This window comes from Dendrobates tinctorius, unplaced genomic scaffold (genome assembly GCF_039654945.1).
Source record: "Dendrobates tinctorius isolate UK_male_01 unplaced genomic scaffold, ASM3965494v1 ptg000155l, whole genome shotgun sequence".
Taxonomy (NCBI): Eukaryota; Metazoa; Chordata; class Amphibia; order Anura; family Dendrobatidae; genus Dendrobates; species Dendrobates tinctorius.
The window spans coordinates 12158317-12181013 of NW_027361822.1; the positions used below are offsets into that span (position 1 = coordinate 12158317).

At 46.7% G+C, this 22697-nt stretch overlaps 2 protein-coding genes and 1 long non-coding RNA gene across 4 annotated transcripts in view; 1 reads left to right on the forward strand and 2 right to left on the reverse strand.

Annotated features, from left to right (window-relative positions):
- LOC141051145 (uncharacterized) overlaps nucleotides 1-2425 on the reverse strand; it is a 29582-nt gene extending 27157 nt beyond the window's left edge. Inside the window, exon 1 of the long non-coding RNA XR_012220581.1 lies at nucleotides 2333-2425. This is a non-coding gene — a long non-coding RNA (uncharacterized lncRNA). The remainder of the gene's footprint in view (nucleotides 1-2332) is intronic.
- LOC141051007 (uncharacterized) overlaps nucleotides 1-22697 on the reverse strand; it is an 850460-nt gene that overhangs the window by 511232 nt on the left and 316531 nt on the right. The window lies entirely within an intron of this gene.
- LOC141051013 (uncharacterized) overlaps nucleotides 4181-22697 on the forward strand; it is a 63846-nt gene continuing 45329 nt past the window's right edge. The window contains exons 1-7 of one of the 2 annotated variants that reach the window (XM_073547792.1): nucleotides 4181-4282; nucleotides 14449-14558; nucleotides 18720-18869; nucleotides 18999-19178; nucleotides 19253-19376; nucleotides 19460-19557; nucleotides 19756-19807. In XM_073547792.1, coding sequence (XP_073403893.1) covers nucleotides 18792-18869; nucleotides 18999-19178; nucleotides 19253-19376; nucleotides 19460-19557; nucleotides 19756-19807 — 532 coding nt within the window. In that variant the 5' untranslated portion in view covers nucleotides 4181-4282; nucleotides 14449-14558; nucleotides 18720-18791. Of the gene's footprint in view, nucleotides 4283-4642; nucleotides 4713-14448; nucleotides 14559-18719; nucleotides 18870-18998; nucleotides 19179-19252; nucleotides 19377-19459; nucleotides 19558-19755; nucleotides 19808-22697 lie in introns of those variants that run through there. The other variant, XM_073547793.1, reaches the window with a different exon arrangement.

A 22697-nucleotide genomic window follows, 5' to 3' on the forward strand; every position in this document is an offset into this window, starting at 1 on the left:
AGCCAGCCACAGCAGCACAGAGGATGTCAGGAGAGCCAGCCACAGCAGCACAGAGGATGTCAGGAGAGCCAGCCACAGCAGCACAGAGGATGTCAGGAGAGCCAGCCACAGCAGCACAGAGGATGTCAGGAGAGCCAGCCACAGCAGCACAGAGGATGTCAGGAGAGCCAGCCACAGCAGCACAGAGGATGTCAGGAGAGCCAGCCACAGCAGCACAGAGGATGTCAGGAGAGCCAGCCACAGCAGCACAGAGGATGTCAGGAGAGCCAGCCACAGCAGCACAGAGGATGTCAGGAGAGCCAGCCACAGCAGCACAGAGGATGTCAGGTGAGCCAGCCACAGCAGCACAGAGGATGTCAGGTGAGCCAGCCACAGCAGCACAGAGGATGTCAGGAGAGCCAGCCACAGCAGCACAGAGGATGTCAGGAGAGCCAGCCACAGCAGCACAGAGGATGTCAGGAGAGCAAGTCACAGCAGCACAGAGGATGTCAGGAGAGCCAGTCACAGCAGCACAGAGGATGTCAGGAGAGCCAGCCACAGCAGCACAGAGGATGTCAGGAGAGCCAGCCACAGCAGCACAGAGGATGTCAGGAGAGCCAGCCACAGCAGCACAGAGGATGTCAGGAGAGCCAGCCACAGCAGCACAGAGGATGTCAGGAGAGCCAGCCACAGCAGCACAGAGGATGTCAGGAGAGCCAGCCACAGCAGCACAGAGGATGTCAGGAGAGCCAGCCACAGCAGCACAGAGGATGTCAGGAGAGCCAGCCACAGCAGCACAGAGGATGTCAGGAGAGCCAGCCACAGCAGCACAGAGGATGTCAGGAGAGCCAGCCACAGCAGCACAGAGGATATTAGGAGTGCCAGCCACAGCAGCACAGAGGATATTAGGAGAGCCAGCCACAGCAAAACAAAGGATATTAGGAGTGCCAGCCACAGCAAAACAAAGGATATTAGGAGTGCCAGCCACAGCAAAACAAAGGATATTAGGAGAGCCAGCCACAGCAAAACAAAGGATATTAGGAGAGCCAGCCACAGCAAAACAAAGGATATTAGGAGTGCCAGCCACAGCAGCACAAGGGATGCCAGTAGAGGAAGCCACAGCAGCACAGAGGATGTCAGGAGAGGCAGCCGCAGCAGCACTGATGACGTCAGGAGAGGCCCAGCCACAGCAGCACAGAGGATGTCAGGAGAGCCAGCCACAGCAGCACAGAGGATGTCAGGAGAGCCAGCCACAGCAGCACAGAGGATGTCAGGAGAGCCAGCCACAGCAGCACAGAGGATGTCAGGAGAGCCAGCCACAGCAGCACAGAGGATGTCAGGAGAGCCAGCCACAGCAGCACAGAGGATGTCAGGAGAGCCAGCCACAGCAGCACAGAGGATGTCAGGAGAGCTAGCCACAGCAGCACAGAGGATGTCAGGAGAGCCAGCCACAGCAGCACAGAGGATGTCAGGAGAGCCAGCCACAGCAGCACAGAGGATGTCAGGTGAGCCAGCCACAGCAGCACAGAGGATGTCAGGTGAGCCAGCCACAGCAGCACAGAGGATGTCAGGAGAGCCAGCCACAGCAGCACAGAGGATGTCAGGAGAGCCAGTCACAGCAGCACAGAGGATGTCAGGAGAGCCAGTCACAGCAGCACAGAGGATGTCAGGAGAGCCAGTCACAGCAGCACAGAGGATGTCAGGAGAGCCAGCCACAGCAGCACAGAGGATGTCAGGAGAGCTAGCCACAGCAGCACAGAGGATGTCAGGAGAGCTAGCCACAGCAGCACAGAGGATGTCAGGAGAGCCAGCCACAGCAGCACAGAGGATGTCAGGAGAGCCAGCCACAGCAGCACAGAGGATATTAGGAGTGCCAGCCACAGCAAAACAAAGGATATTAGGAGTGCCAGCCACAGCAAAACAAAGGATATTAGGAGTGCCAGCCACAGCAGCACAAGGGATGCCAGTAGAGGAAGCCACAGCAGCACAGAGGATGTCAGGAGAGGCAGCCGCAGCAGCACTGATGACGTCAGGAGAGGCCCAGCCACTGCAGCACAGAGGATGTCAGGAGAGCCAGCCACAGCAGCACAGAGGATGTCAGGAGAGCCAGCCACAGCAGCACAGAGGATGTCAGGAGAGCCAGCCACAGCAGCACAGAGGATGTCAGGAGAGCCAGCCACAGCAGCACAGAGGAATCCACACACACACCTGCAGTGCATTCATGGCCCCCTCCACAGTGCGTGCAGCAGGGCCCCCCTCCCTAAGGTGCAAAGTGCGTTGTAAATGTAAAGTGCCAGGATGCCAGCACAGCAAGGGGACACATTTAACAAAAAAAAATCCACCACGGGCTCACCTCACCATCTTGTGTGTCCACCCTCTCCCTGAGTGAGAGAGGCTCATGAATGTTTTCTGCTTCCTGTAATGCATGTGGTGTTCTTATGCAAATCCAGCCAGAGACTGCTGACCAGGAAACAAGGAAAGCTTCAAGGGGCCCAGCCAGGGGGTATACAGTGGCCGGCTGCCTGTGCTTACATTTAATTAAAGGAGGTAGTACTGTGTCAGCACAGAACAGCTGCCAAACTGCAGCGGCCGTCGCATACCCCCTCACCCATCCAGGCCCCCTCATCTCTCCGGGCCCCATAGCAGCTGCTGGTCTGCTCCTATTGACGGTACCCACTGCTCTGAAGTCTGAGTTCCCATTGATTTATATGGGGTTTGGAATTAAGTTCACAACCGAAAAAAAATTGCCCTAACCAGCCAGACACAGACATCCACAGGTTTGTTGTACACACGGATCCGCACCGTACACACGCGGCTCCGCTCCTTACACCTCGTACACTCGTGGCTCCGCTCCTTACACCTCGTACACACGCGGCTCCGCTCCTTACACCTCGTACACTCGTGGCTCCGCTCCGCACCCCTTGTACACACGCGGCTCCGCTCCGTACACCTCGTACACACGCGGCTCCGCTCCGAACACATCGTACACACACGGCTCTGCTCCGTACACCTCGTACACACACGGCTCCGCTCCGTACACCTCGTACACACACACGGCTCCGCTCCGTACACCTCGTACACACACACGGCTCCGCTCCGTACACCTCGTACACACGCGGCTCCGCTCCTTACACCTCGTACACTCGTGGCTCCGCTCCGCACCCCTTGTACACACGCGGCTCCGCTCCGTACACCTCGTACACACGCGGCTCCGCTCCGAACACATCGTACACACACGGCTCTGCTCCGTACACCTCGTACACACGCGGCTCCGCTCCGTACACCTCGTACACACGCGGCTCTGCTACATCCACCCTGTAAACCCCTCCTGACCCCACAGAAACTTCCCCTCATCCAGCACCATGACAACCAGCACAGCGGAAGCAATGACCAGCCAGGTCTTTCCCCGGGAAGGAACAACCACGGGAAGGGCAGTCTCCAGTGAAGGAAACCACCTATGCCAAAACATGGTATCCATCCACAGACAGCTGTTTCGGGGTATTGCCCCTCATCAGTGTGGAGTAGGAAACTGGCTGGTAGGAGCAATGCCTAGTAAAAAGACTATGAAGAGGAGGATGAATGAACTCATGGAGATCAACATCCGACACTGCGGAGACACCATCACATGTTTCTCAACGCAGTGATTCTAGAGCAATGCCCCCATCCCTTATGGGAAATATGCAAAACAGAAGCCGCGGAGACACCATCACATGTTTCTCAACGCAAGCAATGACTAGCCAGGTCTTTGCCCGGGAAGGAACAACCACGGGAAGGGCAGTCTCCAATGAAGGAAACCACCTATGCCAAAACATGGTATCCATCCACAGACAGCTGTTACTAGGTATTGCTCCTACCAGCCAGTTTCCTACTCCACACTGATGAGGGGCAATACCCCGAAACAGCTGTCTGTGGATGGATACCATGTTTTGGCATAGGTGGTTTCCTTCATTGGAGACTGCCCTTCCCGTGGTTGTTCCTTCCCGGCCAAAGACCTGGCTGGTCATTGCTTGCGTTGAGAAACATGTGATCGTGTCTCCGCGGCTTGTGTTTTGCATATTTCCCATAAGGGATGGGGCAGTGCTCTAGAATCACTGCGTTGAGAAACGTGATGGTGTCTCCGCAGTGTCGGATGTTGATCTCCATGAGTTCATTCATCCTCCTCTTCATAACCAGCACAGCAGAGTCCTGCCTACACTGAGGCCCCTGATCATGTGACCCCTGACTCCTCCCCTCCTGTGACCTCATCCCAGGTCCTGTGCGCACAGAGCAGCCATATATGTGGTGTGCGGCTCTGCAGGTGGAGGTAGGTGCTGGACATTCCCCATTACTGGGCTGCACAGGGGGCAGTAACCCCTCCATTCCCGGAGATAGCGCCCCCTGCAGGTGGAGGTAGGTGCTGGAGATTCCCCATTACTGGGCTGCACAGGGGGCAGTAACCCCTCCATTCCCGGAGATAGCGCCCCCTGCAGGTGGAGGTAGGTGCTGGAGATTCCCCATTACTGGGCTGCACAGGGGGCAGTAACCCCTCCATTCCCGGAGATAGCGCCCCCTGCAGGTGGAGGTAGGTGCTGGAGATTCCCCATTACTGGGCTGCACAGGGGGCAGTAACCCCTCCATTCCCGGAGATAGCGCCCCCTGCAGGTGGAGGTAGGTGCTGGAGATTCCCCATTACTGGGCTGCACAGGGGGCAGTAACCCCTCCATTCCCGGAGATAGCGCCCCCTGCAGGTGGAGGTAGGTGCTGGAGATTCTCCATTACTGGGCTGCACAGGGGGCAGTAACCCCTCCATTCCCGGAGATAGCGCCCCCCTTATACCAGTGCTCACAGCGGCATTGTGACACTAGTTCTCCTTCCTCCTTTGTACTCCTCCACAGTGAATTCCTCGGCTCCACGTACATACTTTTCTGTTGACATTTTAGGTTCTTGGGGCCATTCTTAAAGGGAATCTGTCAGCCCCCGGGACATATATGACCTATTAATATGGGCACACAGGTAATAGAAATGCGACTGGTACTCGTGTGGGGACTCCAATAGTGTCGCTGTACAAGTTCAGGTGGAAAGGAGTAGGAGCGCTGATGTCCCGCTTGTCTGTGTTCGGAGTCACAGTCTGGAGTGGAATCAGTAATTTAGTTAGAACCCACCTATCCCGCTGGCAGTGTTGGAAAAAAGTCACCATTTCAGCACATCTACCACAAGTCAGCCCTACCTACCATCTGATTCTGGAGGGCCTGGCCTCGTGCCAAGTTAGTGGTGGAACTACAGGATGAGGAACCTAAATGCTTTAGGTCAATGTTACTTGTTAAACTCTGGAAACAAATGACATTTTCCGGACAGGGGCTAATTCCATTTGCCTTTAGGTTTTTACAGTTTATAAGGGGATACACCTGTCGGAGCAGATTACACTCTGTAGTATTTTCTCCTTCTGTAACAGAAAAATACCTGAATTAAGCAGGAGAAAGCAATTGGGTTTGTCTGGTTGCTTATAGGGTAGGGTATCAGGGTAGAGTCTTTGGAAGCATTAGGTTGCAGGGTCTCAGTCTTACGTAGAATAGGTCAGTTCCTGATAGCCTTAAGAGAAGTGTCCTAATTGGTTAGTGTCCCTGGGATATTTATTCCCATCACATATAGTCCTGAGTCTGTAACAGAGGGGTTCTCTATCGTCAAGTATAAGGGAAGACAGTTGTCAGATGTACAAGTAAGACAGGACCCTACTGTACAACATTTGGACACGTATTCTGGTTGTAACAGAGTCATTCTAGTAAGGAGGCTTCTACCCTTGCTCTTTGTTTTCTCTTGGGATACAAAAGAGTTTGTAGGCCCAATGTTCTCCAGTGTTCCACCCCACCATACTCCAGGACTCACAATCAGGCCCATAGTCAGTTTTGCGGGCGATGACACATACAGTGGGGAAAAAAGTATTTAGACAGTCACCTATTGTGCAAGTTCTCCCAATTAAAAAGATGAGAGAGGCCTGTAATTGACATCATAGACCACAACTATGAGAGTCAAAATGAGAAAACAAATCCAGAAAATCACCTTGTCTGATTTGGCAAGATTTATTTTGCAAGTTATGGTGGAAAATAAGTATTTGGTCATTAATAAAAGTTCATCTCGCTATTTTGTTATATATCCTTTGTTCGCAATGACAGAGGTCAAACGTTTTTTGTAAGTTTTGACAAGGTTGGCACACACTGTTGGTGGTATGTTGGTCCATTCCGCCATGCAGATCTCCTCTAGAGCAGTGATGTTTTGGGCCTGTCTCAGGGCAACACAGACTTTCAAATCCCTTCAAAGGTTTTCTATGGGGTTGAGATCTGGAGACTGGCTAGGCCACTCCAGGATCTTCATATGCTACTTACAAAGTCACTCCTTCGTTGCCCTGGCGGTGTGCTTGGGATCATTATTATGCTGAAAGACCCATCCACACTTCTTCAATTCCCTTGCTGATGGAAGGAGGTTTCCACTCAAAATCTCACGATACCTACCCCCATTCATTCTTTCATGTACACAGATCAGTTGTCCTGGTCCCTTTGCAGAGAAACATCCCCAAAGCATGATGTTGCCACCCCCCTGCTTAACAGTAGGTATGGTGTTCTTTTGGATGCAACTCAGCATTCTGCCTACTCCCAACATGATGAGTTTTGTTTCTACCAAACAGTTCTAATTTTGGTTTCATCAGACATTATGGCATTCTCCCAATACTCTTCTGGATAATCCAAATGCTCTCTAGCAAACTTCAGACGGGCCTGGACATGTACTGGCTTAAGCAGGGGGAAACGTCTGGCACTGCAGGATCTGAGTCCCTGGTGGTGTAGTGTGTTACTTATGGTAGTCTTTGTGACAGTGGTCCCAGCTCTATGCAGGTCATTCACTAGGTTCCCCGTGTGGTTCTGGGATTTTTGCTCACCATTCTTGTGATCATTTTGACCCCACGGGGTGAGATCTTGTGTGGAGCCCCAGATCAAGGGAGATTATCAGTGGTCTCTTGCATGTGTTCCATTTTCTTATTATTGCTCTCACAGTTGATTTCATCACACCAAGCTGCTTGCCTATTGCAGATTCAGTCTTCCCAGCTTGATAAAAGGTTACAATTTTGTTTCTGGTGTCCTTTGACAGCTCTTTGGTCTTCACCATAGTGGAGTTTGGAGTGTGACTAAGGTTGTAGACAGGTGTCTTTTTTACTGATAACAAGTTCAAACAGGTGCCATTACTACAGGTAATGAGTGGAGGACAGAGGAGCCTCTTAAAGAAGTTATGGGTCTGTGAGAGCCAGAAATCTTACATGTTTTTAGGTGACCAAATACTTATTTTCCACCATAGTTTGCAAAATAAATCCTGCCAAATCAGACAAGGTGATTTTCTGGATTTGTTATCTCATTTTGACTCTCATAGTTGTGGTCTACCTATAATGTCAATTACAGGCCTCACTCATCTTTTTAAGTGGGAGAACTTGCACAATTGGTGGCTGACTAAATACTTTTTTTTCCCCACTGTGCATACTTTTGGGTCAGTCTATAAGAGTCCCCACACCGTCAATCCACCCTAGGGCAGGAGACCATGTTATACAGGTCAAATTTTAACTGACTATAGGGTCTGAGGAATTAAAATGGCTAATAACTGTCTCCCCATTCTTCAAATAAAAAAGGTTAAGGCACAGGGTGTGCATCCACATCATTCGGTGGCTTTCTTGAGTCAGCTCTCTTCCTGCAGCGCCCATTTCCGCAAGTTGTCTACAGCTGCTGCCGAAAGTGTGACCTCACCGGCTGGTGCGCAACATGTAATCACACTGGAACTCCACACTACGCTTGCTGGCAAGGCTTTGTGAGCAGAAGATGCAGTTGTTGAGTGCCAGCTTGAACACACCCAATGGTATTTTGGTCAGCCTCCGCACATAACATCTGAAGAGTGGGCATGGATGTCTGACATTTGTTTGGTTCTCCAATACTTTGAGAACTTCCCAAAATGGTGAGCAGTGATGAAGCAATAGTCAGCCCAACAATCACCCTTCAAAATCATGCAGTGTGTCGTGTAAAATTGTATCACTGACTCTATGTCCTCCAAATATTTTTTCGAATAAAAAAATCACAGTTCGTGGAGCTGAAGTTTTCTCATCGGTGATTGAGGACGCTTAGTCTTAAATAGGGAATCTTTTTGGATCTTTGATTTTTGCACATGATTTTCATAAGGTATCAGACTTGATGTTATATTGTTACTAGCTTAAGAGCCCGGCGTTGCACGGGCATAGTAACTACAGTTAGGTATGACAAATTATAATGAATATTATATATATAAAGCTGAGAGTATAGCCCCGCCCACTCCGCATAGCCACATTCACTATAATATCCCACATCATCCCGTCAGCCAGAGCCACCGAACTTCTACCCCTAATATCCCACATCATCCCGTCAGAGCCACCCGATTACTGCCCCTAATATCCCACATCATCCCACCAGCCAGAGCTACCGGACTACTACCCCTAATATCCCACATCATCCAGACAACTACCACTAAAATCCCACATCATCCAGTCAGAGCCACCGGACTACTACCACTAATATCCCACATCATCCAGTCAGAGCCACCGGACTACTACCACTAATTGCCAACATCATCCCGTCAGCCAGAGTCACCGGACTACTACCACTAATTGCCAACATCATTCCGTCAGAGCCACCGGACTACTACCCCAAATATCCCACATAATCCTGTCAGCCAGAGCCACCAGACTACTACCCCTAATATCCCACATCATCCCGTCAGCCAGAGCCACTGGACTACTACCCTTTATATCCCACATCATCCCATCAGAGCCACCGGACTACTACCCCTAATATCCCACATCATCCCGTCAGAGCCACTGGACTACTACTCCTAATATCCTACATCATCCCGTCAACCAGAGTCACCGGACTACTACCCCTAATATCCCACATCACCCCGTCAGCCAGAGCCACCGGACAACTACCACTAATATCCCACATCATTCCGTCAGCCAGAGCCACTGGACTACTACCTTTTATATCCCACATCATCCCGTCAGAGCCACTGGACTACTACTCCTAATATCCTACATCATCCCGTCAACGGACTACTACCCCTAATATCCCACATCACCCCGTCAGCCAGAGCCACCGGACAACTACCACTAATATCCCACATCATTCCGTCAGAGCCACCAAACTTCTACCCCTAATATGCCACATCATCCCGTCAGAGCCACCAGACTACTACCCCTAATATCCTACATCATCCCGTCATCCAGAGTCACCGGACTACTACCACTAATAGCCCACATCATTCCGTCAGAGCCACCGGACTACTACCCCTAATATCCCACATCATCCCGTCAGCCAGAGCCACTGGACTACTACCCCTAATAATAATAATAATAATCTTTATTTTTATATAGCGCTAACGTATTCCGCAGCGCTTTACAGTTTGCACACATTTCATCACTGTCCCCGATGGGGCTCACAATCTAAATTCCCTATCAGTATGTCTTTGGAGTGTGGGAGGAAACCGGAGTGCCCGGAGGAAACCCACGCAAACACGGGGAGAACATACAAACTCCTTGCAGATGTTGTCCTTGGTGGGATTCGAACCCAGGACCCCAGCGCTGCAAGGCTGCAGCGCTAACCACTGAGCCACCGTGCTGCCCACATCATCCCGTCAGCCAGAGCCACCGGACTACTACCCCTGATATCCCATCAGAGCCACCGTACTACTACCCCTAATATCCCACATCATCCTGTCAGCCAGAGCTACTGGACTACTACCCCTAATATCCCACATCATCCTGTCAGCCAGAGCTACTGGACTACTACCCCTAATATTCCACATCATCCCGTCAGCCAGAGCTACCGGACTACTACCACTAATATCCCGTCATCCTGGGGTCATAACCAGAGCACTGAGTGAAACGGTCCTAACTTCCATACCGGGGATCCCTTTAAGATACGTCTGGGGTCAGAACCAGAGCGCTGAGTAGATTTGCCCTGACTTCCTTACCAATGATCCCTTTAATAGAAGCCTGGGGTCAGAATCGGAGTACTGAGGGATTTGCCCTCCCTTCCATACTGGGGATCCCTTTAAGAGGGGCCTGGGGTTAGAACCAGAGCGCTGAGTGGAATTGCCCTAACTTTCATACCAATGATCCCTTTAAGAGAGCCTGGGATCAGAACCAGAGCGCTGAGTGGAATTGCCCTAACTTTCATACCAATGATCCCTTTAAGAGAGCCTGGGATCAAAACCAGAGCGCTGAGTGGAACGGTCCTAGCTTCCATACCGGGGATCCCTTTAAGAGAGGCCTGGCATCAGAACCAGAGCGCTGAGTGGAATTGTCCTGACTTCCATACCGGGGATCCCTTTAAGAGAGGCCTGGGATCAGATCCAGAGCGCTGAGTGGAATTGCCCTAACTTTCATACCAATGATCCCTTTAAGAGTGCCTGGCATCAAAACCAGAGCGCTGAGTGGAACGGTCCTAGCTTCCATACCGGGGATCCCTTTAAGAGAGGCCTGGCATCAGAACCAGAGCGCTGAGTGGAACGGTCCTAGCTTCCATACCGGGGATCCCTATAAGAGAGGCCTGGCATCAGAACCAGAGCGCTTAGTGGAATTGTCCTGACTTCCATACCGGGGATCCCTTTAAGAGAGGCCTGGGATCAGAACCAGAGCGCTGAGTGGAATTGCCCTAACTTTCATACCAATGATCCCTTTAAGAGAGCCTGGCATCAAAACCAGAGCGCTGAGTGGAACGGTCCTAGCTTCCATACCGGGGATCCCTTTAAGAGAGGCCTGGCATCAGAACCAGAGCGCTGAGTGGAATTGTCCTGACTTCCATACCAATGATCCCTTTAATAGAAGTCTGGGGTCAGAATCGGAGCGTTGAGGGATTTGCCCTAACTTCCATAGCTGAGATCCCTTTAAGAGGGACTATGGGATGTGTGATGGGTATATGGGCAGGGAGGGGGATTCATTTCTGTCATGTGCTCTCTGCTCCTTTCTGGGGGGCAGATAATGGCTGGGAGTTTGTTCCTGGGGATGCTAGATTTCTCCCACCCGGTCAGTGTCTGTTGAGGTGTTGTGGAGTGGGAAAACTGTTGCTCATAGCAACCAATCACAGCTCCGCTTCTTTTAAACAGCTCTGGTGAAATGAAAGATGCTTAGTGATTGGGTGGGGCTATGTGGAGTGGGCGTGGCCGATATGCCCATCCATACACGCATACATTCATTTTTATATCTATAGATTACATTATTTAACGCCGTTCGGCTGTATCTCGAGCTATGGCGATTTGATGGATGAACAATCTGTAGGAAGATCGATCACGTGCAAAGCTAGATAGGTCACAAGACGTCCTCTACGCTATTATCTTGATTGTATCAAGCCATTGGGTTGCTGGTTTTCCTCTTTGCCTTTTGCCTTGTTTCTTCTATTCTTCAAACCATGATGTCCTTCTTCAGTTATTGCTCTCTTCGTATCATGTGTTCAAAATAGGCAAGTCATAGTTTGGTGAACCTCAGAGTGAAAAGTATGGCTTGATTTGTTCCAAAATTTATTTGGTTTGTTCTTCTTGCCATCCATAGTATTGATAACCTCTTTCTCCAGCAGAACATTTCAAAGACCTTTCTTCTTCTGTCTTGTTTCTTTGTAGTCCAGGTTTTGTATCCATAAGTTACTGCAGAAAAGACCTATATCTTTTTATCGTGCTAGCCAGTAGATAGAAATATATTTAGAATTGAGAGTCCTCAGTGGTTGATACCTTTTAATGGCTAACTGAAAAGATGGTAACAAATTGCAAGCTTTCGAGACTACTCAGGTCTCTTCATCAGGCTTGACTAATACAACATCTGAACAATCACATATTTATACACAAAACAGCACAAGAATAATACAATTGATAAGACAAGAGACATGAAGCAGAATTGTCATTATGGGAGAGGGATAAACATAAATATTGGAACAGTTCATAGATAAGCAGTGTGAAAGTTATATTGTCCTCTGATTGGTGTCTGGTTGTGTGTTGTGATGCCCCCAGAAGATCAGAAGAGCAAATTGCTTAACTAATGTAAAATACATAAATCCATGCAACACATTCATTCCTGCACTGAGTGTGTCAAAGGTTGTCATAAATTTATATTCCCAGACCCTCCTGTCTCTCTGAGACTTGAAGTTAGTTACCTTTGGCCAAACATTTTTGTATCCCCGGTCATAGCATGATGGACATTAGATTACTTGTATTAAAAGGTAACTTCAAGTCTCACACTCACATTCACATTCACATTCACACACTCAGACACACATTCACACACTCAGACACACATTCACACACTCAGACACACAGTCACACACTCAGACACACAGTCACACACTCAGACACACATTCACACACTCAGACACACATTCACACACTCAGACACACATTCACACACTCAGACACACAGTCACACTCTCACACAGTCACACTCTCACACACACAGTCACACTCTCACACACACAGTCACACTCTCTCACACACAGTCACACTCTCTCACACACAGTCACACTCTCACACACACAGTCACACTCTCACACACACAGTCACACTCTCTCACACACAGTCACACTCTCTCACACACAGTCACACTCTCTCACACACAGTCACACTCTCTCACACACAGTCACACTCTCTCACACACAGTCACACTCTCTCACACACAGTCACACTCTCTCACACTCTGTCACACTCTCTCACACTCTCTCACACTCTCTCACACTCTGTCACACTCTGTCACACTCTCTCACACTCTCTCACACTCTCTCACACTCTCTCACACTCTGTCACACTCTGTCACACTCTCTCACACTCTGTCACACTCTCTCACACTCTGTCACACTCTCACACTCTGTCACACTCTCACACTCTGTCACACTCTGTCACACTCTGTCACACTCTCTCACACTCTGTCACACTCTCTCACATTCACTCAGACACTTATACACACACACTTACACACTCACATTCACACTCTCACTCTCACACTCAGACTCACACACTCACATTCACACTCACACACACTCACATTCACACTCAGACTCACTCTCACACTCATGCAGCCTCTTGCGCGGTACCACCAGTGGAACATCGTCGCACTGCGCCCGCGCGAATTCCACGCAGGCGCAGTGAATCATTCGGCTGATCCAGGCGGTAGATGCGTGATGTGTCTATAGGCAGAGGAAGCCGGTCACATTGAGGCTGTGTGCCCACATTGCGTTTTTTAAGCGTTTCTGCCGCGGAAACGCTTAAGAAGAGCATCCCATGTAATCCTAATTGAATCCGCACATGTTGTGCTAATGGTGCGTTTTTTTTCCGCTGCGGAAGCACTTAGCAGAAAAAAACGCAGCATGTTCATTAATTTTGCGGAAACGTGTGCGTTTCCGCATACATACAATTGTATTGCAAAAACGCATAGGAAAACGCATGCTAAACGCTTACAAAAGCGCAGCATAAAACGCATGTGTTTTCCTGGGAAGAGGGTGTGCGTTTCTGCTTAAAAAACGCAACGTGGGTACATAGCCTAAAGGGGTTTTCCCACGCACGAAAGTTCATTTTAAAAATTGTCTGTGTCTGACCGTGTACAGAATATACCATAGATCCTGGGCAATGAAGGAAGCAAAAGACAATATTGACATTACAGCAGGGGATCGGATTCACTTTGTGAGGTAAAATATTTCACTGACTGTTTTAAAACAATATTTTACCTCTCAAAAAGTATTCTCAGCGATCGCCTGCTGTAATGCCAGTATTGTCTTTTGCTTCCTCCCCTGCCCAGGAGCTGTGGTATGTTCTGTACACGGTCAGACACAGGGGTGAGACAGCTCAAATGGGACAGCACATGAGGGGAGAACACAGCACAGGAAGGAAACAGACAGCAGACAAGGGGGATAGCACATGGGTAAGACAGAAGAGAGCATAGACGGGAGAAGTCAGCACATGGGGAGGACAGATTCTCAACGCTGCAAAGCCTGCCCCCATCGTGACATTACCACCCTCTCGATGCGATAGCATCAGGCCTCCATCTAGTATATATATCTCACATCACATGAGAACTACTGAGACTGCACATAGAAGAAACTAAGGCTGCAGAGTATACATCACATAGGAAATGTTGGGGCTGGGTGCATATACATCACAGGAGGGACTGCCGCTGCATTTAATGGGCCTGGCCATTGTGATCCAGAGCCTGAGCACTGCGGTTCTCAGAAAACTGCTTGGGGCCGAAAATAGAACATTGCAGGCCTTAAACTGCCCATGGACCAGAAGTTCCCCACGCCTTCCTTAGATAGTATCGTACTATAATATATAAATGAGATCTACTTATCCTATTTGTTCACTGATAATTTAATGTTTTTAATTTAGTATTTTTTTCCCTTTTTTTGTACTTGGTGTGCTTTAAATGATGATCATGCTTTTCTTATGCATTTTTGTCAGGTGCTCTATTAAGTGGAGTCTGAACTACTGGTGTGGAAGTAACACTTTCATTTAGATATGGGCTTTCAAAAGATTTCCATGTACCTGGAGTTTAGTATACCATCTACAAGGTGAGCTGGGCTTTTGAATATATTTTATCCAAAACTGAACTGTTGTAGCTTCTCATCATTACCATTCAATGTGTGACTGTAAATTCTTACATCTGTGATATACAGTACCCACAGCACCTGTATTAGTTGCTTTTTTTAAATTATTTGTTTTAGGCTATGTGCCCACGTTAGCGTTTTTAAACGCTCAGGAAACGGGTCTCCTTCCCAGAAAACGCGTGGAAAAAACGCGCGTTTTTTGCCACTATCTTTGCTGGAAAAACGTGCGTTTTTGATGCGTTTTTTTTTCCCGCTCGTCTTCTGGGCTATAGGAAATAGCCAAAAACGCGGACCTAAGCGGAAATTAATGAACATGCTGCATTTTTTACCTCTAAGCGTTTCCTTAGTGGTAAAAAACGCATCCATTGTCACAAAAAGGCCAAAATGCATTAAAATGAATGGGATGCTTCTTTAAGCGTTTTTGATGCGGTTTGACCCCGAAAAACGCATCAAAAATGCTTAAAAAGACGCAACGTGGGCACACAGCCTTACTATGCCAATAAGCAAGGGTAATATTAAACCATTCATTGCTTGTTTTGCCGCTAAATCCAAATTCTCAATTCAAGGCTTGTTACTGTTTGTAAATGAAAGTGTGATCTCTCTGTTTTGTGAGCTGCCACTTTTTTAAAGATAAATCTCCCTAATTCTGAAACACAAGTATTTAACTACCAAACTTAGAGCTTTATTTAAAATAATTTTTGAGCCCGCATCATTGCATTAGTAGTCTAATATTAGATGCTTACGCATACCACTTTGTTACAGCATTCACTTGGACATGCTTGCTATTGGTATGTGATTCTACCTAGATTTTTGGTAGACTTGATGAAAAGCTTTTGTTATTGCCTAATCATTTTGTGGAAATGCACAGTCAGCAATATAAATTCATATGACACACATCAACGCCGCGTTTCAGGTGTATGCGCAGTCGCACCCTTAATCATGATGCCTAGTCATGGGAAGTTACCTCTTTTATGTTGTCAATCCGGTGAACACACCAGTACACTAATTAGCTTAGCTCATTAAAATCTGTTCTAACGCACAAGTGATATACATAAAACATTAAAACATATAGAGGAGCATATAAAGGAGCAGCACGTAGCGTAGTCAGGGATAGCCAAGAAGTCAGGGACGCAGCAGTATAATCTTAGAATGAAGGTGCAGATGAAAGGAAGCTTGCCTAGAGGCTGGTAGCTCAATAATCTCGGAAAGAAGGGAGTGCAATGCCAGGTTTAAATAGGGTGTGCAATCAGGGTGGAGCCAATCAGGAACTCAGAGTGGAGACAATGAGAAACAACACAGGTACAAGTATCTGGGTTAGCACAGAACTGTCCAGTGAGTTAAATAGCTCAGAGGGAAGAGCTGCCGCCTGGTATACAAGAGCTGCTGGTTCGAGTCCTGACAGTATGTCCCAATATAGACGTAAATGCAACAAAAACAAATTATTTTTTTTTATGTTTTTACAATTTTGTACAAAAATTGCTTGGTAACCTCACTTAATTGGATTGCAAGATCAAAAAGTGCACTGGCGTGTTTAATTGTGTGCGTACAATAGGCAGGAGAATAAAAAGGTCTTGGGACATAGCATGTAAAAGCCATACATCTACATACACTTGTTGTCTCAGTTGGACATAAGTTACCATACCAACCATATGCCATGAGAATGAGTCAAATTGTTTAAGAGGGAGAGGAGGAAAGAAAACACAGGTTCCACACAGCACAGATTTACGAGCCTGTTTCTATGCGGTCCCTGCATACAGCAAGGGAATTCCTGTGCGTCAGTGATGAAGACTACAGAGCAGCAGGAAAGCAGGTAAAGAAACCAACTGAGATACTTGAACATTTTCTAAGATATTAAGTAATAAGAGTCAGAGAGAAACTCTTTTGTAACTTATTAAAGCATAACTTATCCTGGAGGAAGGAGAGCGAATGAGAAGAGAGAGTCAGTAAAAAAACATAATGTCTTTTCTTAGATTCAAGACATACAGCACTCTGGTGTTGAGCTGAAAAATCCACCATGCCTCTTTGTTCCTCAGTGCCATTTCCATGTCCCCTCCTCCAGGAGATTTAATTGTTTTTTTCTATTGCATAAACGGTTAGAGCATAAGTTACTTTGATGTTCCTGAAAACAAATGTTTGGAGATCTGTAGTGTTTAAACCCTTGTTCTCAATATCATAGATATGTTCTCCGATTCTCAACCTCAGTTGGCGTTTAGTACTGCCCACATATTTCAGGTTACAGGCTGTGCAATCCACGACGTATACTACATTATACGTGTTGCAGTATAGGAACATTTTAACTTGATAAAGGTTTTTGTTACCTGAATCTGAAAAATTCTAGCATGTAAATGAATACTTGCATGTCTTAGGGTACCGTCACATTTGGTGACGCACCAGCGACCCCAACAACGATGCGACCTGCTAGGGATCACTGGTGCATCGCTACGAGGTCGCTGGTGAGATCTCAAACAGTCAGATCGCAACAGCAACGATACGGAACGATACAACGGTCGTTGGGACCCTGTCTCTCAGACCTGTAGTATTGAGGTCGTTCTTCGTTGACCTTGTCAAACACAGCGAAGCATGCTGGCCAACGGGACACCAGCGATCAAAAAATGGCCCAGGACATTCGAGCACAATCAGCAACATCGCAGCAGGGGCCCGATCACCGCTGTGTGTCACACGTAGCGAGAACGCAGGCGAGATCGCTGTTGCGTCACAAACTTGGTGACGCAACAGCGATCTCGCTATGTGAGATGGGGGGCTTTACGTGATGTTGACCCACACTTAAAAAATCCCTTAAAATGTGGCCAATTAGAGGAATCTGCTTGGACTAGATCCAAGGTGTTTTTTTGGTCTGGTAGGTTGACTCACTTAGCTGCTTTCAGAGGTAGACACAGTAATGCTTCTTGGGTCAAACACCTCCTCATTTATAAAAGAACAGCATAAAGCTTGGCAAGATTTAACAAGATAAACATGGCCTTTCAGGCATAACGGCAAAACAAAATATAACGTATATTCGAGTCTGTATGCCTGTGGGATTTGCCCGCTCAGAATATAATAAATCTTCAGCTCATGTTGGAGCTACCATCTGGAGACTTGACGGTCTCCAAACACACACAGAAAAGAAATTGTAGGTGGACATTTAACTTCTCCAACTACTCCCTTGAGGTGGAGATATGGTGAGTAGGCGTCCCGCCCATCTGTTACACCTACTCACAAAAAAAACCCAACCCTTGTAATTGCTGGTTAACCCCTCAGCACATAACAACATGCTTAAGAAAGATTTATGGGTTTCACATCACGGAAGATAGCAATGTTCGTGAAACATATCTCCCCTCCAATACAGCACTAGTGACCCTGTCGCACTCAATATCACTCTGCACCCATTTTTCGTTATCTGAGCTATATCTGGGTCTTCTTTTAAAACGGCGAGATTATTATTATTTTTTCAAATTCAAAATAGTACACCAGTTGTGTCTCCCTAAAATTATATGTATAGTTTTTTCATAAACCGTCCAAAAAGTCTATTTTCTTTATCTAGCAAAGTGTAGACCTCCCAAACAGTGATAGATGTTGCACCCAGCCCTGTAAAAATGCAACAGCTTCTTCCATTTGCACTGCCTTTCTATATATAACAGCAATGCACGCATCTGCCTCCCTCAAAATGGAAATGTTTTGGCCGTACTATTTAGGTAGCCTATAAAGTCTGATACTACAGTAGGTTGTTAAATATTCTGTTTGTTACCTCTGGTTACCATCCGTTTTTCTCTAGCCAGAAAGGTTGAAGTCATTTGGACATTAAAAAGGCTATGTTTGCATTAAAGAGCATTAAAGAGTTCTGAGTTCTATGAATACTTTCCAGGCGATTTGACGCTTTTAATTTGTGATTTGTGTAGTAAATTTATTCAGTGCAAATCAAAATTTTGGAGAAAATTTGGCAAAGCCGGCAAATTTGGATTTCAGACGATGGGCTCAGTTTCCACTTGGAAGCCATTTTCAGTAACCACACATTGATTACTCTTAATTAATGGTAGTAAACATCTATACCTTATATGTTGTATGTTTCCCCTTTATTATCATTAGTAATTATTTGATGTTACATTGGCTCATCTTTTCCCCATTCAGGTCCCTACAATATTAGATACTTTCAGTGGAACTCTTCTATACAAGATAATTTTTCTGATTGACTGGCCAAAGATGGATAGGGACAAGAACAAGATGGCGGAGAGGATATTACATCTCACCCTAGAGATCCTCTTCCGGCTTACTGGAGAGGTGAGAGATTCTGATGACGTCACATTACATCATTCTTATCTATGGGAATAACAGATGGACAGAACTGGAGAGGTGAGGACTCTGGAAATGTCTGTAGTGAGATTTATTAATGTGTCTCTCCATAACCAGGATTACACAGTAGTGAAGAAGACCTCTAGTGAGCGCTGTCAGGCCCCTGTGTCTGAGGGATGGGGAAAAAGTCTTAGCCCAATTATGGAGCCTCCACCTCATGCCTGGCTATTTGAGGACATCAGTGACCAGAAGATCTTAGAACTCACCTACAAGATGATTGAGCTGCTGACTGGAGAGGTGACACTGCTGGGAATGCTGGGACATTACACAGTAATCCTATGTAGGCATGACTGTATCATTCTTTGTGTCAGGTTCCTATAAGGTTTCAAGATATCGCCATCTATTTCTCCATGGAGGAGTGGGAATATTTAGAAGGACACAAAAATTTGTACAAGGACGTCATAACGGAGGTTCCCCAGCCCCTCACATCACCAGGTAATAGACAGGACTAAATACACACGGCCTATAATTATCTGTATGTAAAGAATGAATTCAGTCCCTGTATGTGTTTCCTCCAGTTCTATCCAGTAAGAGGACAACACCAGAGAGATGTCCCCGTCCTCTTTTTCCACAGGACTGTCAACAAGAAGATCCCAATGTTCCTCAGGATCATCAGGTAGATGGAGAGAAGGTGTCATGAGATCTCCCCTATGATGTGTAGACGGCTGTGAAGGTCTTGTGCTCAGTCTTGTTTTATCCACCAGTATTATATGTTTTATACTTGTGTCATGAGAACGGTGGAGATGGCAGGATTAGAGCTGATCATAGATGTGACTTCTCCATCTGTCTGTGACTTTTACAATATTTGTTTCAGGCTAGAAGTGATGTGCAGTGTAAAGAGGAGATTCCTAAAGATGATGACTCTGGTGAGTAGTAACCATTAAATGGAGAGAAGGCACAGATTCTACTTTCATATAGAAGCCATTTTGTCTCTATAGACTGTCTGGCTGAATCTCAGCTATCTAATTCTGAAATTGTGGAGGGATTTTGTCTAGGAGAGTTCTGCTAAAGCCATTTCATCATATGAATGTACATGAACAGCCTTATAAATAAGAAAAAAAAATAAAGTATGTCCAAGCTTTCTGCCTTTATACTGGTACAAATAATGCGATAGCAAAAATCCCAGCTGCATGCTAAATGCCAGGGGAGTAACACTAATAGTGGCCCACCCTATGGAAACCAACACCAACTCCAAACAACATGGAAATGAAGAGGATAAGGAGTAACAGGTGGAATGATGTAAAATCAAATACAAATGTTATTAAATATCATACAAAAATATAAAGTTCATACAGTACAGTAACAGAACGCCAAGACAGTACAAGTGTACCAGGGTCACCCAATAAGGGTCAAAAGATAAGGTTTTATATATATGCACACAGCAAAGCCTAAAGCAGTGTTTCTCAACTCCAGTCCTCAAGACCCACCAACAGGTCAAGGTTTCAGGATTTCCTTAGTGTTGCACAGGTGATAATTTCATCACCCGCTCAAGCATTAATTCCATCACCTGTGCAATACTAAGGAAATACTGAAAACATGACCTGTTGGTGGGTCTTGAGGACTGGAGTTGAGAAACACTGGCCTAAAGGGTCACAAGCCCGGTGGTGAGCTCAAATGGAAACCATCCCAAGGTAGTAGGAAAGATATGTAACAGCCAGTAATGCAGTATGAAATAATACCCCAAGGGTAGACCTTACCAGCGGTATGAGAGTGACCCTGGACCTGATGTAAAAATCCTGACGCACGTTTCGCGGGTACAAGACGCCACTTTCTCTGTTACATGTTGTGGGAAGGCCTTCCTCTGTCCAATGTCTGTGTTCTTTTGCCCATATTTATCTTTTCCTTTTATTAGCCAGTCTCGGATATGGCTTTTTTTTTGCCACTCTGCCCTGAAGGCCAGCATCTCGGAGTCGCCTCTTCACTGTAGACAATGTCACTGGCATTTTGCGTGTACTATTTAATGAAGCTGCCAGTTGAGGACCTATGAGGCGTCGATTTCTCAAACTTCAGGCTCTAATGTACTTGTCTTGTTACTCAGTTGTGCAGCAGGGCCTCCAACTTCTCTTTCTACTCTGGTTAGAGCCTATTTGTGCTCTCCTCTGAAGGTAGTAGTACACACCGTTTTAGGAAATCTTATGTTTCTTGGCAATCTCTCACAAGGAATAGCCTTCATTTCTAAGAACAAGAATAGACTGTCGAGTTTCACATGAAAGTTCTTTTTTTCTGGCCATATTGAGAGTTTAATGCAACCAACCAATGTAATGCTCCAGATTCTCAACTAGCTCAAAGGAAGGTCAGGTTTATAGCTTCTCTAATCAGCAAAACTGTTTTCTGCTGTGCAACATACTTGCACAAGGGTTTTCAAGGGTATTCTAATCATCCATTAGCAATTTTCTGCGCCAGAGGGGGAAAACCGATGACCAGGAGCCAATATTTGTAGCCTGGGAAGGGGGTAATACCCATGGCCCCTTCCCAGGCTATGAATATCAGCCCGCAGCTGTCTGCATAGCCTTTACTGGCTATTAAAATAGAGGGACCCCCAAAAAAATGATGTGGGGTCCCCCTATATTTTATAGCCGAAAAGGCTACACAGACAGCTGCGGGCTGATATTTATAGCCTAGGAAGGGGCCATGGATATTGCCCCCCCGGCTACAAAACCAACCAAAAGCCGCCCCAGAAATGACGCATCTCTAAGATGTGCCCATTCTGGCACTTAGCCCCTCTCTTTCCCACTCCCGTGTAGCGGTGGGATATGGGGTAATATAAGGGGTTAATGTCACCTTGCTATTGGAAGGTGACATTAAGCCCGGTTAATAATGGAGCAGCGTCAATAAGACGCTTATCCATTGTTAATCTTTTAAAAAGGTTAAAAAAACCACACATAAGAATAAAGTCTTTTAATGAAATAAAACACACCACGGTTTTCATCTTTTTATTTAACTCCCAGATCCAAGCGACGCCCTCGTCTCCTAGAAAAAAACAAAAAATAATAAACCAACTGTATACTCCCTGTCCGACACAGTCCAATTAATAACGAGGGTCCCACGATGATCTCCCCTATAGAACAGTGACATCAGGTGATGTGACTGCTCTATAGGGCCTCCCATTGATGAACTGACAGGAGACAATGCCTCCTGCAGTCCATCACTGAGGTTACCTGAGTTCAGGGTCTCACTTTCCAGCACTGCTGCGTGAGAATTGGGGTTAGGGCTAGCGCTAGGGTTAGGGTTACGTGACCTCTTTCCCGGCAAAGGGATACACAGCGGAGGATTACATATGCCTGTCATTTCAGTGCTGGAGCCCCTGGAGAGCGGTCGCATCAGCTGATGCGGCTGTTCTCCATGGGAGATCGTCGTGGGACCCTCGATATTAATTGGACTACGGCGGAGAGGTGAGTATAGGTTGGTTTATTATTTTATGCTTATTACAGGAAATCGAGGGCTTCGGGGAATTGGGTGTGTATGGTGAGTATGTACTCTGTTATGTGTTGTATGTTATATATATGTTCTGTATGTTATATGTTGTATGTTCTGTATGTTATATGTTCTGTATGTTGTATGTTCTTTTTTTTTTTTTTTTTTGTTCAACACAATAGCCAGATGATGGGACTACTACTGTCCCATCATTGGCTAATGTGTCACTCACTGTCAGGGTAGCAGGCATAGCCCGATGCGACTTGCCTGCATATACAGTACATACATACATACATACATACATACATACATACATACATACATACATATATACATACATAC